Source organism: Esox lucius, chromosome 21 (genome assembly GCF_011004845.1).
Source record: "Esox lucius isolate fEsoLuc1 chromosome 21, fEsoLuc1.pri, whole genome shotgun sequence".
Classification (NCBI taxonomy): domain Eukaryota; kingdom Metazoa; phylum Chordata; class Actinopteri; order Esociformes; family Esocidae; genus Esox; species Esox lucius.
This window is the reverse complement of record NC_047589.1, coordinates 18,752,766-18,769,167: the sequence shown is the minus strand read 5'-3', so window position 1 is coordinate 18,769,167 and position 16,402 is coordinate 18,752,766. Positions and strand designations below refer to the sequence as shown.

The 16,402-nt window shown below is 43.0% G+C and overlaps 1 protein-coding gene across 4 annotated transcripts; it reads left to right on the top strand.

The window, feature by feature from the left end:
- The first annotated feature begins 49 nt into the window (after positions 1–49).
- On the top strand, positions 50–15,860 carry u2surp (U2 snRNP-associated SURP domain containing). Of its 4 annotated transcripts, none has more exons than XM_020041944.3 (25): positions 50–156; positions 1,876–1,974; positions 2,130–2,241; positions 5,499–5,641; positions 5,761–5,831; positions 5,920–6,011; positions 7,015–7,050; positions 7,142–7,224; positions 7,387–7,552; positions 9,022–9,233; positions 9,676–9,719; positions 11,235–11,339; positions 11,428–11,494; positions 11,722–11,888; positions 12,061–12,223; positions 12,553–12,632; positions 12,774–12,861; positions 13,076–13,216; positions 13,408–13,657; positions 13,758–13,844; positions 13,951–14,156; positions 14,295–14,405; positions 14,596–14,732; positions 15,012–15,218; positions 15,380–15,860. In XM_020041944.3, exons 1-25 carry the CDS (start codon positions 112–114, stop codon positions 15,516–15,518), a joined length of 3,051 nt encoding a protein of 1,016 aa, XP_019897503.1. In that variant the 5' UTR covers positions 50–111; the 3' UTR covers positions 15,519–15,860. The 4 variants fall into 4 exon arrangements, with proteins under 4 accessions (XP_019897503.1, XP_010889494.1, XP_010889491.1 ...); XM_010891192.5 differs by having other exon boundaries at positions 13,405–13,657; XM_010891189.4 differs by lacking the exon at positions 7,015–7,050 and having other exon boundaries at positions 13,405–13,657.
- Positions 15,861–16,402: the final 542 nt, after the last annotated feature.

The following is a 16,402-nucleotide window of genomic DNA, read 5'->3' as shown; positions in this document are numbered from 1 at the left end:
ACTAAAAACTCAATATCCATATTTCTGCATTCCACTAGTTTGACTGAGGTCAAAACCCCTAACCAACAATCGGTATTCGTTAATCGATTGGATTGGCACAAGGCTACCAAGATGGCGGACCGAACGCCTGGCGGTTCGCAGAAATCCAACGCTAAGGTGAATATATAAATTAATATTTAATTTGATGCATTTGCGATACAATTCTACAATACATGTTTGTAGTTTTTCTGTTTTTGAATGTCGTAATTATAAACGTTTTGCTGTTTTTTCTTTTACGGGTGCCAGTGAGAAGGGCTATTTATTGGTGTACCACGTAGCTAGCTAGGTAACGTCGTTAGCTAAGGGCCGAATCCCCGCGATTTTCTTTTTCCAGATATTGTTTAGGTTTTGCCATGTGTTTACCTAGCAACCCAGCTTCTATAACTGCTACATAATCAGAATTACCATGGCTAACTAGCATGTTTACTTATTGTTTGTGGTTGCACAACAACGTCAATAATAACCATGGGCTAGCTAACCTTTGTAGCCTAGCTAACGTCACCCTAGCACGAGATCTTTGCTTACGCTTTGCCGCCTTGAAGAAACATTAGGCTAGCTGCTAGGACAACTGAATTGCACAGTCGGATCTCGCAGGGACTCATCTGGCTATTTACTCGCCGTTATCAAAGCATCTAACATCTTACCACTATTATCCAACAAATATAAATCGAATTTGTAGCTAGATTGCTACCTAACATTCAACAACAGTTCAATAATATCGTCGCTGTCATCCTACCACTACCAGTTACCATTATTAGCCACTTCACAACTGGCTTGTCGGTTTGTCTCTAGTAATGTAGTACATGTACTGTGTGCTTCCTTGAGAGTGATCGAGCTAGATATTCAGGAACCTCTACAAAATCGCACAAATTAATAATGTAATGTTATCTACGTAGTTTACTATTTGAAACGAACTTCGTACTGCGTGACGTGTGTTCAACTAGTGCTGATAATAACTAGGTAGCAGGTGTGCTATCATCTCGTCCTCGTAGTAGTGTAGCGATTTTCGACCTGTATGTGGTCTAGCAGGTGGTCTGTTGAATTACATTAAAATAATATCTATATGAATATAACAACGAGGTATGTTCTAAATGAAGACGTTGGTCGGTATACTTGGAATATTATGCCATCATTATGAGCAATTTGATATGCATTTAGAAACTGTTTGTTGCAATAAAATACGTGCATCTGTTGCTTTCACTGATGAAATTGGTGACCTGGTTTAAGTAGAGTCAGACAAGGTCATCAAGAAGGATGTAAGTCCCAACCACTTGATAACATTAAAATAGCAGATGCTTTCAGTGTCCATGGCCTCACAGACTCCGTAATGGGAAATACATAGGGGTATGTCCTCTAACCTTCTCTATGGTTGAAATCAATGTTGGCTGTGTGATGTAATAGCAGCAACAGTCACCATCAGCATTTTCAAGAGCTTACCTGTACTTAACTGTCGTTTACAACCGCAGTTCTGTTGAGGGGTGCTACATTTCAAATTTATATTAGAAATGTTTATGGAATGCTGCTGAACTCAAATTGTGTGTTTTCCAACTGAATCTCGCCATACATAGTTCTTGAAGGCGGTCACAATTCATTTGTCACATTAAGAGAGTTTTTAGTAGTAGTCAAAACACGTTGCAGCTAAAGTACTGTGGTTCTACTGTACAGGACAAACATGGGTACAGGTAAGAGATTTCATTTGTAAGTATTGCCTGATGGTGACTGCTAGCAAGTCCTGCAGCCATTGATCTCAGCTCTGTATTGATATAGGACAAAGGGAGTTGAGATGCTCAGGCAGTGTCTAACTAGCTAATAATTACATTGGATTTACATTTGTAGGCCCTGCTGGAGAGCAAGTTGAAGTCATTCAGCATTGGTAAAATGGCAGTGACCAAAAGGACCCTAAGCAAAAAGGAGCAAGAGGAAATCAAAAAGAAGGTAAGAAACACATGTTTGTAATTCATATTTCACTACATTGGCTCACACAAGTAATCACATGAGTGTTCTTTGATCAAGTGCTTTGTTGTCTAATGAACTGGGACTTATGTTGTGACATGGCCTTTGAGCGACACTGTGGGTCTCCTCCTTGACAGGAGGATGAGCGGGCAGCTGCGGAGATCTACGAGGAGTTCCTGGCTGCATTCGAGGGAGGAGAGGGCAAGGTCAAGGCCTTTGTTCGAGGCGGCATTGCAAATGCAACTAAAGGTATCGCAGATTTTCCTGCAATAAAAACCCTCGGGCAGGCCTCCCCCCAAAATGTTTTTTTCAGCCCGCCCAAGAAAAAAATGACAAATACATTGAAATCCATCGATGACTTCGGTAAAAAAATATGCGTGAATTTTTTTTGTGATTACGGTATTAAGGAGTGAAGTTGGCCATCCGAGCAAATCTGGTCTTAACAAACTTGTTCATCGGATCTTGGCCTGAATTGTCTGGTAGCTACCGGTATCCTCCAGCTATCTAGCGCCATAGTTTGATACACATTTCTTTACCGGCGGTGAAACAGAAAAGATTTGAAGCGAGAGAAACCAGACTGAAGACTGTCTTTTAACTACATTGTCAATGCATATAAAAGTTATCTAGTAATCCTGTCGCCTTCGTTTTGAGAAGAATTAGACAGGCAGCTAGAATATAGGTTCGTATTTTTCCTTTGAAACCATCTCTCAGAGAAAGAGGCTACAAATGGAAACTACGTTAGCAAGTTGACCACAAAACCTAGACATTTCACATTCAAAACCTTTCAATAACATGTTAAATATAAAAACATAATTTCTCATCGATTTCAATAACCCCCTAAAACTGCTTTATACAATTCAAATACGTTTTTGAAAATGGATTGTAAACTAGTGATCCAGTGACTGAAGGTAGAGTAGAGGTGCTGGAGGGGCAGTAGTCTGAAGGACAGGCGGCAGGAGTTGGAATACAGAGTGGCCCAGAGAGTAGTGAGACAGTGACTGAACCAACAGAGAGACAGAGTGGCCCAGAGAGTAGTGAGACAGTGACTGAACCAACAGAGAGACAGAGTGGCCCAGAGAGTAGTGAGACAGTGACTGAACCAACAGAGAGACAGAGTGGCCCAGAGAGTAGTGAGACAGTGACTGAACCAACAGAGAGACAGAGTGGCCCAGAGAGTAGTGAGACAGTAACTCATTATCACACGCATCATTAACCTATCCCTCACCCATGGCATTGTCCCGTCCATCTATAAAACTGCTGCTGTCACTCCCATCTTAAAGAAGCCTGGACTAGATACCACCATCCTGAACAATTTCCGCCCGATATCCAACCTCCCCTTCCTTGCCAAAACCCTGGAAAGGACGGTTGCCTCTCAACTCCAACAACACCTGCTTCACAATGGCCTGTTTGAACCCCTCCAGTCTGGTTTCCGCCCACTCCACAGCACAGAGACTGCACTACTCAAAGTTGTCAATGACCTCCTCATCTCTGCTGATGCTGGTTCCCTCAACATCCTGATTCTCCTGGATCTGAGTGCCGCATTTGACACCGTGAGCCACCAGATCCTCCTCACCAGGCTCAGGGGTCTGGGTGTTGAGGGAACCGCACTCTCCTGGCTGCAAACCTACCTCACAAATCGAACCCATTACATCTCCCTCAGTCACCAAAAATCTGAAATATCTACAGTCACGCAGGGGGTCCCCCAGGGCTCTGTTCTGGGTCCCTTACTCTTCATTATTTACATCCTCCCCCTTGGTCAGATCCTCCGCCACTTCAACCTTAATTTCCTCTGCTACGCTGATGACACACAGATTTATCTCAGCACCAAATCTCTCACCAACCCACCTCTGGCCCATATTGAATCATGTCTCTCTGAAATAAAAATATGGATGCATCACAACTTCCTCAAACTCAACAGTGAAAAAACAGAACTTCTTCTCATTGGCACCAAATCCACCCTTAGTAAAACTGGCACATTCTCTCTCACCATTGACAACACTGTAGTTTCTCCTTCCCCCTGTGCTCGCAACCTTGGGGTCATCCTTGACTCCACCCTCTGTTTCGAGCAATACATTAAACAGACTGTCAAATCATCTTTCTTTCATCTTCGTAACATTGCAAAACTCAATTCCTCCCTCCCCCCACCTGCAGCTGAAACTCTGATTCATGCATTCATCTCCTCCCGTCTTGACTATTGTAACTCCCTCTTGTCCGGCATCAACTCCTCATACCTCCATAAGCTCCAAATGGTTCAAAACTCTGCTGCGAGGCTTCTTACTCATTCAAAGTCCTGGCAGCACATCACCCCCATCCTCTGTGAGCTTCACTGGCTCCCTGTCAAACAGCGCATTGAATACAAAATACTCCTCCTGACTTACAAAGCCCTCCACAAACTTGCTCCCCCCTACCTCTCGGACCTTCTTCAACACTATCAACCTTCACGCTCACTCCGCTCTTGTACAGCAGGCCACCTCATCATCCCCAGATCCAAGCTACGGAGCTTTGGTGATAGGGCATTCTCCAGGGTTGCTCCCCGGCTCTGGAACTCACTGCCACAATCCATCCTTGACTCTGACTCTCTTAACACCTTCCGACTCCGCCTTAAGCCATTTCTGTTTAAACAAGCCTTCCCATAGCCCCTTTGTTGTTGTACATTTTATTTCTCAGTGTTCTTTGTTTTGCTTGTTTTTGTAAAGCGTCTTTGGGTCATTGAAAAGCGCTATATAAATCCCATGTATTATTATTATTATTATTATTATTATTATTAGTAACTGAGTAAGGTTATGATTTAGGGATTATAGGAATGAAATCCAGATCCATGAGCATGTGATGTATATATTCTTAAATAAAGGGTAAATGGTATTTATTCAATCTTTTCACCTTAAAATATGTGATTTATTATTAGTTTTCCAATTAGTCACATCTTTTAGCCAACCTCTTGTAAAACATAGGGTAAATGGTTTTGATACTCAAATGTAAATGATTTCATAGGACATGGATATCTGTAAAATATCTAAAACCGTGTGACATGTTTTAGAAAAATGTCGTTGCCACAATAATTATATAGGACTTTATAGATCTACAATGCTGAATGTGTATGCAATGTTTCCAGGGTCATTGTTCTCTGGTTCATGGGACTTTTTAATTTTGTATTTAAATTAAGGAAATTAGGTTTAAAATATCAAACATATCCTTTTGTTGAATTTCAATAAATTATTTAAAATATTATTAAGATAGGGAGGGGCCTCTAAAACTCTTATTTGGGGGTGCCAATGTGGCGTACTGCAGTGAGCCTAGCCCCCACTCATGACTCACCACCCTTTGTTATCCAGATAAAAACCCTGGCTATGAAAAACCATGTCACCCTTGGACGGGACCAAATTAACCGTGATATGTTAGCAGAGAGATATTGTGTTTTACGGTTGGGCATTTAAAGAAATAGACGTTTTCCATCTTCTCTGTGGAATCTGATAAGAACCAGGGCTGACTTGTGTTATTTCCTACAGAGGAGGCTGCTTGTGATGAGAAGAAGGGCAAACTGTACAAACCCAAGTCACGCTTTGAAACGACCGCTGCCACCACTGCACCGAAAAGCAGCTTCCTGCCTCTGGAAACCCCTATGCAGTTTTTACCATTGGATAAAAGAAATGTATGTATCATCGCAGTCCACATTATTTCAGTGTTTTCAGACTATCCAAATGGATGGTCTTTTTCACTGGCCTGTTCGAAAAACAAACTAATGTACAACCAAATGAATCTCCCCTTCAGACACTGAAAAAAACAAGTGAAAAGGAAAAGAAGAAGAGTAACCTAGAGCTCTTTAAAGAAGAACTTAAACAGTAAGCTATGTGACATTTCAAATTTTGCTCCGTACATTTGGCTGTTGTGCTGGATTGCGTAATATACTATTTTCTGTTTTCCTACCAGAATACAGGAAGAGCGGGATGAAAGACACAAGATGAAAGGCAGAGTCAGTCGATTTGAACCTCTGGCGGGGATCGAAGGGAAACGCTCCTCGTGTAAGTGTCTGGTCTATATCTACTGACAGCGCCAGGATGGCCTGCAATACAAACTCATGTTCTTGTTTCTGTGGTCCAACTTAGCATGTCAGTTAAGATTTTTGGCTAGGGACCCAAATAGCAAAATAGCAAATTGTTAACATGTAATATTCTGTTAACTTCCACCCAAATGTTATGGTCATAGCGTGAATTGAAGAAGGAAAACACTTAATTGACTGATATACCCCCAGACTGTTCTTTTGGAGTGTTCCCACACTCCCAACAGAAAAGCTGTTTGTTTTTTACATACTTAAAGAAGCCTTATGTAGAACTTTTGCATTCCAATATTAAAAAAACATATCTGCTGTAATAGTGGATTGATAGTGTTATAATACATTAGACCAGATTTTGTTGAAGATAAAAAGGAAAAACAATGGCAGATATCTTTTAGCAAATGTTATATATAATCCTTTTTCTAAGTCTAATATAATGGCACCTAATGTAACATATGTAACATCCATCCCAATGGAGTGTCCTCATTTAGCTGAACTTTTTAAGGTTTACCCCTGAGAGCGGGTTGGACTGGGACCACCAAAAACCCCTTGGCAATTCTACACACTTGGAAATGTCTAGGAAATGAGTTTTATTATGGACATTCAGTATAGAGGCTCATTTGAGGCTCTATTACATGTATGTACATAGCGAAACTATCAACTTACTTTAGGGAGAGTTGGTATGAATCTGAACTGTTTTCACTGCAATTCATTCGGCTTCCACATGGAGAATAAATTCAGATCCTTTAACTACACTTTTTTGGGAAGGTAGTTGTACTCATTGCAACTAATTATAGGTAATACTTCAAAGAAATCTGTTAACACAGGACCATTTTTTTTAAAGACCTTTTGAACTAGGATAGGCCCCTTTTCCTCCTTCAGCGCTCACACTGACTGCCTCCAAACTCCACCCACCCCATTTTCCCTCTACCTAAAAACAGCATTTATAGCTACTTTTCTGCTTTTTTTAGTGGATGGTTCTTCAAGAAGAAACCGTCCCACCAGTGGTAATTTGTTAACTTAATACAGTGGCGTGCTTTTGATATCTACATCTCAATAAGATTATATTATATAAAGGCTTGTCTTCTCTCTCTGCAGTTCTGGACGACTCTGCGCCTGGTTCCCATGACGTCGGAGACCCCTCTACAACAAACCTGTATCTTGGAAACATCAATCCACAGGTACGTTTTCATTTGATGTTTTCTGAATGTGTTTTTCTTATTTACGCACGGTGTTGTATTAGTTAAAGAAATGCTTATAACTATAGCATTGCTGAGGATTTCCTAATGTAAACTGACACCCAATGCCACACCCCCGTGTCCCGCCCTTCTCTGTTATTGTAGATGAACGAGGAGATGCTGTGTCAGGAATTTGGACGCTACGGCCCTTTGGCAAGCGTGAAGATCATGTGGCCGCGGACAGATGAGGAGAGGGCCCGGGAAAGGAACTGTGGTTTTGTGGCCTTCATGAGCCGGAGGGATGCGGAGAGAGCCCTGAAGAACCTCAACGGTATTCATGTTTTTGGTCGTCTTCATACCACTGACCCTGCCTTCATAATGCAACTTCACTCGCGTTCCGTTATGTCAAATAACTTTTTAATGGCAAAGATTTCCCAGTGTTTCTGTCTAGCTGTTCTGCTTCCTGGGCATTCCTTTTGCTCTGTCTGTGGGACATGGAACATGTAAAGTTCACCAGCAGGTATCACGTGTCTGAGCAGGGGACGGGATATGTCATGCATCCTTAATGTACGTAGCATCATGGCCGACAGAAGGTAGCCCGAACACGACTGGTTAGAGAAAACAGAATAATGGTTATTTTCCATTCATAAACATCAATATGACAATGCCGTTATTATTACTAAACTAGATCAAAGTCGACATCTCACCGTAACATCACAGAAATGCGAAGTGTATATTAGCAACTTCCTGTGATCAATAAGAAACTACAAACAAAATGTTTGCAAGGCTCATTTGAAGCCGCTTAGATTTGCTCCTCGGGTCATTGTTTTTCTCGTCAGGGAGGCTGTTGCTGAGCAGGTGTGTATTAATTAAATAGCAGTATCCGTCCAAAAACAAAATCAAAGTTGAAAAAATTCATCCTGCACATATTGAGGTTGTATTCTGTAGTCAGCGTTGGCACAATAGTCTAGCTTAGTTCTAGTTATTTTACAGCCCCAGTGTAATTACATAGCAATTGCTGCAGTGACTGTGGAGGACAAAATAAGTGCTTGCTTATCAGAAATGCACAGAGTCAGTGGGACAAATGCTTCTATTTGACTTTTACATGTAGTTATCGGTAACCATTTCTGTTTAATCTCTGTTTTCTACAGAAACGTGAAACATTTTCCATGTGTTGTTTTTGTGACAACAGACGTGTTTAAGCAAATGAAAAGCTGTGATGCAGACACAAACCTTTGCAGAACATTCTTAACCTTTCATAGCATTCTGTTAACATACAGAAGAAAATTCATATGTATCTTTTATTGTATATATAATTTAAATACTTAATTCTGCTAGAGATAATATCAGAATATTCTCTCTATACATTGTTTGTTTCTGTAAAAGAAACAGATTTTCTTGGGCTGCATTTTTTAGGCCATGTGAGGTTATGTAGGGCCTAGTCAGTGTCCTCTATTCCAATGTTGTCTGAACTTCAAGGTGCACAGATAGCAGGAATAGCTCTGTATCCCCACTTTAATGAATCGCAGCCATGCACAGTTTCAGAGAAAGGTGTATTGTGCAAACCCGGGAAAATCTCTGCTTTTGATTCACCGGTTTTTGTTGCCGTTCATCTCCTCACGTTCCCTGCACGGCATGCCGAAATCACATTGTTGGTGCTATGATTATATGGTCACGGTATTACTCTAGTCATTGAAAACAGCAGCCAATATACATTTTAAAATGATATTTAATACACAGTAATTTAATAAGGCAAATAGGCAACTTATTTCTAAGACAATGTTTTTGCGTTGCTTCCAGGAAAGATGATTATGAACTTTGAGATGAAGCTGGGCTGGGGTAAAGGAGTGCCCATCCCCCCCCACCCCATCTACATCCCCCAGTCTATGATGGAACACACACTCCCCCCGCCCCCGTCCGGCCTGCCTTTCAACGCACAGCCCCGCGAGAGGCTGAAGAACCCCAACGCTGCCCTGCTCCCTCCACCCAAGAACAAGGAGGAATTCGACAAGGTAACTCGCCATGTCTCATCTGGGGTGTTGCTGTCTGTAGTAGGCCTTTCAGTTGTGCCAGTGCTTCTAGCTGGTCAGATATGTGTGTTAGCTGTAGGCTGAGTAAGGCTATTGGGCTGTGGGTTTATTCCTTCTTAAACATGTATTGACCAGACTAGGCTACATGTAGCAATTGGAGTGGAGGAAATGATGTGGGTTTGCAGTGCAAGGACTGTAGAGAGGTGTTTTAGTGTAGGCTAAATAAAGACACAATGGTAAGTTATGTGGGATTAGAAGAACTGTATACATTTGAGTTTTAGTAAAACTGACAGCAGTAAAGGAAAGTTGTTTTTCTTATGATGCAGTTTTTTTTATGCATTTCTATATTTATATTTTTTACCTGTTGCCTTTTAACAATACTCACATATTCTATGTTTATTATCTGATGTGACTTCATATACAGACTCTGTCGCAAGCCATAGTCAAAGTGGTTATCCCAACAGAAAGGTACATGTTTTTCCTTTTTTTAATTGGTGTAAAACGTAGAAAAACATCCCATTATGAATAAACCTAAATTTAAAGTTTGATCAGTTGGATCACTGCATGCTACGGGGGGTTGTTCAGTATGGGTGAGCAATGGTTGAGGCTAGCAGAATGAATAACCCGCTGGATTCCCGTCAGAACTCTACGATATAAGGTTCTCCAACAGCACGTTTGTCTTTCTGCCACCACACATTGTCGATATGCTTTTCCACTCATCCAGTTGTCCAAACATCCAGTCCAATGGCCCATGTCTTTACCTGTCTGACGTCATAGAGGTCATCAGTCTTTTTACCTCACCATGCTACCACAACTACTACCACTGAGTCATCGGCCATTCATGTCCATGCTACATCCTAGTTGCACAACCCACTCACTCACATAACATACATGCTATGCAGGCTGTAGCTAGGTTCTCCATAGTGATCTGTCCTGCCCTGTGACTATTGCTCACTCCTACCGACACACCCCCTTGGCTTCTGTCCCCCAATCACGGGCTCAGCAACACCTGACCCAAGCTCAGATATCCAATCCAAACCTCCCATTAGTCTCAGTGACCTTTGACATTGGCCTTGGTGAGCAGCACAAGTTGAACTGTCTGCGGCAGCGAGGGACCTGAAAGCATCATGGGATGGATTGGGAAAGTATACTGAATTTTACCCGCCATGCATTGGTACGATCGGCTCGAATACTACTAAGTAAATGTGATTTGTGTTGTCTACAAATAAATGAAAGACATCCTTTGTTGTTTTGTTGGCCACTTTAGGCTAATTTGACCCACATGCATCGTAATTTATAGATCTCTCAAATTCTCACACTGAGCTTAGGCCCAATTCACCCCATTTGCACTTTTTATTAATACATCATTATGTAGTAGAATGATTAGGGCCAATAGAGGGCCTTTGTTATTTAGCCTATTTAGGCCAACAATCCTATACTGCTTTGGTTCTTCATGTCAGTCAGTGAGTTAGTAAGGAGGAGTTGTGGCTTTGACAGGCACTGTATTGGCTGATGTGTCACTCAATACAGAGTCACTCAAACCATCACTCCAACATTTTATTCAGGTTTACGGTCCCCTGATATGTTTACTTTGGGGACATGCTAATTATCATTGCTTGATATGTTTAAGCATATACAATTTGATAACTGATGTCAGTTTAAAAGTCGTTGCTCTTATTTCTAAAATATGTTTGTTCATCAAAATTTAGAAGTTTCTTCATTTATACTTTTTTAGGACTAGTAGATACATTATATTTCCTGATGACAAACAAAACCTTTTCACACATGATTTAATGTAGTCAAAACACAGTGTAAGATATAGTTGAATTGCATTGAGTCTAGGATAGACATAGTTTCATATGTCTTACATTTTCTTGTGTTGTGTATGTAGGCCCAGAGGCTGTACTAGGCCAGACAGGCTTTGCCTTGGGAGAAGGGTCAACTGCTCTGAATCTGTTTGTTTTAACTGTGTTTTTCTTCTAGGAATTTGCTCTCTCTCATCCATCGAATGATCGAGTTTGTGGTGCGTGAGGGTCCCATGTTTGAAGCCATGATCATGAATCGGGAGCTCAGTAACCCCATGTATAGGTAGGTGTGGGTGTCTGTGCCTCTTGTCACTGTTATTTACAATGTATAGTTGCTAATCAAGTCCTCTGTCTTTCATGTTGTTGGTCAGGTTTCTGTTTGAGAACCAGAGCCCAGCACATGTCTACTACCGATGGAAACTCTACTCCATATTACAGGTCAGTAGATCCTCATCACATTCTTAAGCTCCTATTTTATAACTTGATGTCAACAGTAGTCTATGGGCCTACAGAAAATGTCATCTGTGCTTTAGTTTTCATTAAACAGCCATTATTCATTTCTAACTTAAGCCACTGTTCCGGGTTCACACTTTGGCGGTATAAAGCCGGATTCATCAAGGGCCTAAATTATGACACTGTTCTTGTTATGTCTTAACCTGCCACAGGGAGAAGCACCAACAAAATGGCGGACCGACGAGTTTCGTATGTTTAAGAATGGCTCACTGTGGCGCCCCCCTCCCCTCAACCCCTACCTGCATGGCAACTTTGAGGAGGGGGAGGAGCCAGAGGAGGAAGAGGAGGAGGCTGGGAAGAAAGGCTGTTTAAAAGAAGAGTAGGTTCCCTGTTTATGATGTTAACATAATGGTATAACTGTGGGTTTGTTGTCGTCTTAACACTCAAAACCCTGTGACGTGTGTTACTGTCTATCTCACGATACTGCCTCATTACTGACAGAAGATTGGGGCCTAGGCTAGTCTGCTCACTGGTTTTTTGTCCTATCCCAGAGAACGTGATCAGCTGGAGGAGATGTTGAGGGCGTTGACTCCTCGGAAGGGCGACATAGCCGACGCAATGTTGTTCTGTCTGAGCCACGCCGAGGCTGCGGAGGAGATTGTCGAGTGTGTCACCGAGTCCCTCTCCATCCTAAAGACACCGCTTCCCAAGAAGGTGAATGTTGGCTGAATCCCGGGCGTCTGCCGACTGCCATACAATATGTTGCATGTACACTATAGTTTTGGTGTGTTTTTGACTAATTCCATTTCCATACAGATTTACTAAATGTTACTGTATGATAGGTCCAACGTAACCTGTTTGTTGCTTGTTTAATATCATTTTCCCCTGCTGTTTGGCTTGGCATGAGCTTCCAAGAGACAAATGCAGGTGTGAAAAGCATGCATGAAAATGAATTGACCTAGTCCTCATCAGTTACAGTTATTGGATTCATTCGGTCATTGTCTGTTGATGCTTCTTTTAATAATTGCCTCCCTGTCTTCCAGATTGCACGGTTATATCTCGTCTCTGATGTACTGTACAACTCATCTGCCAAAGTAGCCAACGCATCTTATTACAGGAAATAGTAAGTGGCTGCTGAGTGACTTCGCTGGGATGTTTAGTTGGGACTTGATGTGCTTTGCTGTATGTGTTGTTTATGTTTGCTGTGTACATTACTGTCATTTAAGATGTTTGGCTACATAAGTTTATATGTTCCTTGTCACAGCTTTGAGACCAAGCTCTGCCAGATCTTCTCAGACCTCAATGCGACGTACAAGACAATACAGGGTCACCTTCAGTCTGAGAACTTCAAGGTATATTTTCATCCTATCTATTTGGAAACACTTAATTGGAAAATAACAGGCTTGTGTTATGAAATTGCCATCACACTTGTCATGTTCAATTTCCAATAGCAGTTTGATTCTGGTTTAGCTACGCAGCTTTTGAATTGTTGCTTTGTGACTAGGTTTTGTTTCTTGTCACGGTTTGACCAGTTGTTGTAACATGTTCTATCCACTTGGCCAACAGCAACGGGTGATGGCTTGTTTCCGTGCGTGGGAGGACTGGGCGGTCTACCCGGATCCCTTCCTCATCAAGCTGCAGAACATCTTCCTGGGGCTGGTCAATCTGGCTGCTGAGAAGGAGGCCCCTGCTCCTGTCATAGTAGAGGTCTGGTCCTCCTTCTCCTGGTGCTGTGCTCTTAACCAGAGGACCACTTGTGCACTTACCCAAGGGTTTGCAGGGTTTGATGGGAGTGTCTAAATGCTGACCAAGTGTAATGTGTAGTGCAATGTTGCCCTAATAACTGTCAAGGTTTTCTGGATTAGTCCCTTGAACCGCTCCACTGTTGCTTTCAGCAGAAGCCTGCGCTGGAACACCTGGCCCCTGGGCTGTTGTTGACCCAGCCGGAGCCGGCCGAGGACATTGACGGGGCCCCGATTGGGGAAGATATGGATGGGGCCCCACTGGAGGATGTGGACGGGGTCCCTATAGGGCTGGAGAGGGGGGGCCTAGTGGACGGTGCCCCCCTGGACGGAGCGCCGCTGGGGATCGACGATCTGGATGGGGTCCCAATCAAGGCTCTGGAAGAGGACATTGATGGAGTACCCTGTGAGTGACCTCATGACCTCTACACCACCAGTTCCACATGTCGTGGATTGTTTAAGGGATACTTTTTTTTGCACAAATAAAAATATTATTGTTCCTTTAGTGGATCATTCTGCGGCCAAAGCAGCAGCCTTTAAAGTAGCCCCGTCAAAATGGGAAGCAGTGGACGAATCTGCACTAGAAGCACAAGGTGAGTGGGACTATAACACAGACTCATGCGCCCCGAGCTCATTTGGAAACATTTGTCAAGGTAGGATTTTACCTCAGCATCTGAGCCAAACCAACTCTCTCCTCAGCCGTTACCACCTCGAAATGGGAGATCTTTGAACAGCCCGAGGAGGAAGAGAAGAAGAAAGATGAGGATGACAGTGATGAGGACACCAAAAGTTCCCGCTCAGAAGAGCCTCAGAGTTTCTCCAATCCCTTCAGAGATGAGTCTGATTCCAAGGCCAAGCTCTCTGAAATAAATGAAGACAGGCGCTCAAAGCTCAGGGAGATTGAGGTAATATAATCAGCATTTCTCTGGAACCACAGTCTATGTTTATGGGGGCTTCCAGGGATTGTATTCGGGCTATAACTCAAACCCTCTTAATGTGTATATCTTAAAATCGTCTTTCATTGTATTGTTATTTTGTTCCAGGTCAAAGTGATGAAGTTCCAGGATGAGCTGGAGTCTGGGAAGAGGCCCAAGAAGTCTGGCCAGAGTATCCAAGAGCAGGTGGAGCACTACAGGGACAAACTACTACAGAAGGTAAGGGTCCCTGTGGCGTAATATGCCCTGGTCAGTGGTAGTGCACTAGGTAGTGAATATGCTACCGTTTGGGCCACACATTGTTATTGGCCTCAGTAGTGTCTTGGCCATGTTTCACTGTGCCAAACATCAGTTAATAGCACGTTTTTTTGGTTTCCATCCGATAATGTAAGCATGTACTCTTTTTCAGGAAAAAGAAAAGGAAAAACTGGAAAAGGAGAAAGAGAAGGAGAAAAAGGAGAAGGAGAAAAGTGACACACGCTCCAAAGACGTCAAGAAGGAGAAGGAGAAGGAGAAGGAGGAGTCGACCCCGACCAGGAAAGACAGGTTTGTTCCTGAGACTTAACGACACATTATTGTCAATCATGAATTAAAATACCATAGTTGTGTTGAGAATCGGACAGGACATGTTATTGGTGCTGGAAAACATCTGTTCTGAAAATGTTCAAGTTAGATTGGATTTGTCCTATCATCTGTTTCATACAGACCAGCTTATCTCATTAACATCTTTATTCGGCTGTAGAACGGTTGGTTTTGTATCCAACTTCTCTAATCCAAGATGTCTAATCCAAACCATTCGACTGGCCGTGTCTTCCTTTCTGACAGGCGGGGTGTATCTCCTGTGGTTGCTAGGAAACGGCGGCATAGTGGGTCGCCCGGGAGCCCCTCACGGGGTAGCAGTAGACGTGCACGTTCTCCGTCCCCACGCTCCGAACGCTCTGAGCGCTCTTATTCCAAGGATGTTGTGTCATCACGGTCCCGTTCCTCCCACAAAGACTCCCCTCGCGTCACCACCAAGAAGTCCTCGAAGAGGTAAGGAAACATCTACTGGGACACCTGACGTTTCAGTATGTGTACAACCTTTATACTGTATGCAACCGAATAGTAAAAGTATTTCGGGTAAGTTCTCCTGAAATGCCGTTGGAGCTTGGTACTTCTGGTCTCTCCTGACTCCCCTCTGTGGCTCTCCCCAGGTCTCCGTCGTCACCCCGTACGCCAAAACGTTCCCGGAGATCACGTTCCAGAACCCCCAAGAAATCGGCTAGGAAATCCCGGTCGAAGTCACGGTCTCCACACCGGTCCCACAAGAAGTCAAAGAAGAGCAAACACTGACAACCCCCCCCCCTTAACTCCCCCCCTTCTCCACCCTGTGCCGTGATGTATAAATAAAATAATGAACTACAGGCCTGCCTGAATGTTCCTGTGAAGAGGATGATGAAGAGGATGGTAGCCATGTTGGGTACCAATGGATCCAGCCTGGTTGCCAGGTTGGGTACCAATGTATCCAGTGCGGTTGCTAGGTTTGGTTCCAATGCATCCAGCCTGGTTGCCATGTTGAGTTCCAATGGATCCAGCCTGGTTGCCACATTGGGTGGCCAGGGGTCCAGTTGGGTTATGTTGGGTCAGTATGAATCCAGACCGAGCCAATGTTTTATATTGTAAAAAAAAAAAAAATCTAATGGTCCTCTGGATGTGAGTCCTGCCCACTCCTCCCCACCCTTTACCCAGGGTGATGATGACTGTAGTCTTATTTACCTTTCCATGCTGTCGTTTTTTTTGTAGTTCTCAAATAAAAAAGGATTCTTAATAAAAATTGTTTCGATGATCAGTGATGAAGAAATGTTAGTATACTGCCTAGCCTAGGAGCTGGAGCCAGTGGGAGCGTACTGGTTCAGTGCCCCTCTCCCCAACCAAAACTAAAGTTTGATGTTTTGTTCTGGGACAACGTCTTTGCGGAGTGCAATCGTTCTGTCATCACATTCTGCAAACTGGCAGTTGTCTAAATGTTTCAACATAATGTACACGCTCGCTAATATAACTCACTTTACATAAGGGCGTCTTGTAAATGACAATGAGCAGACCACTGGCATGCTGTGTTACAGGTGTCCTGTGAGTGGAATCAATCGGTGTTATGTTCATCAGGACGCACGACCAACTCAGTCCCACGGCCTAGACTTAAACAGGATATCATCAGGCTTTTTGAGTGTTGCTTTATA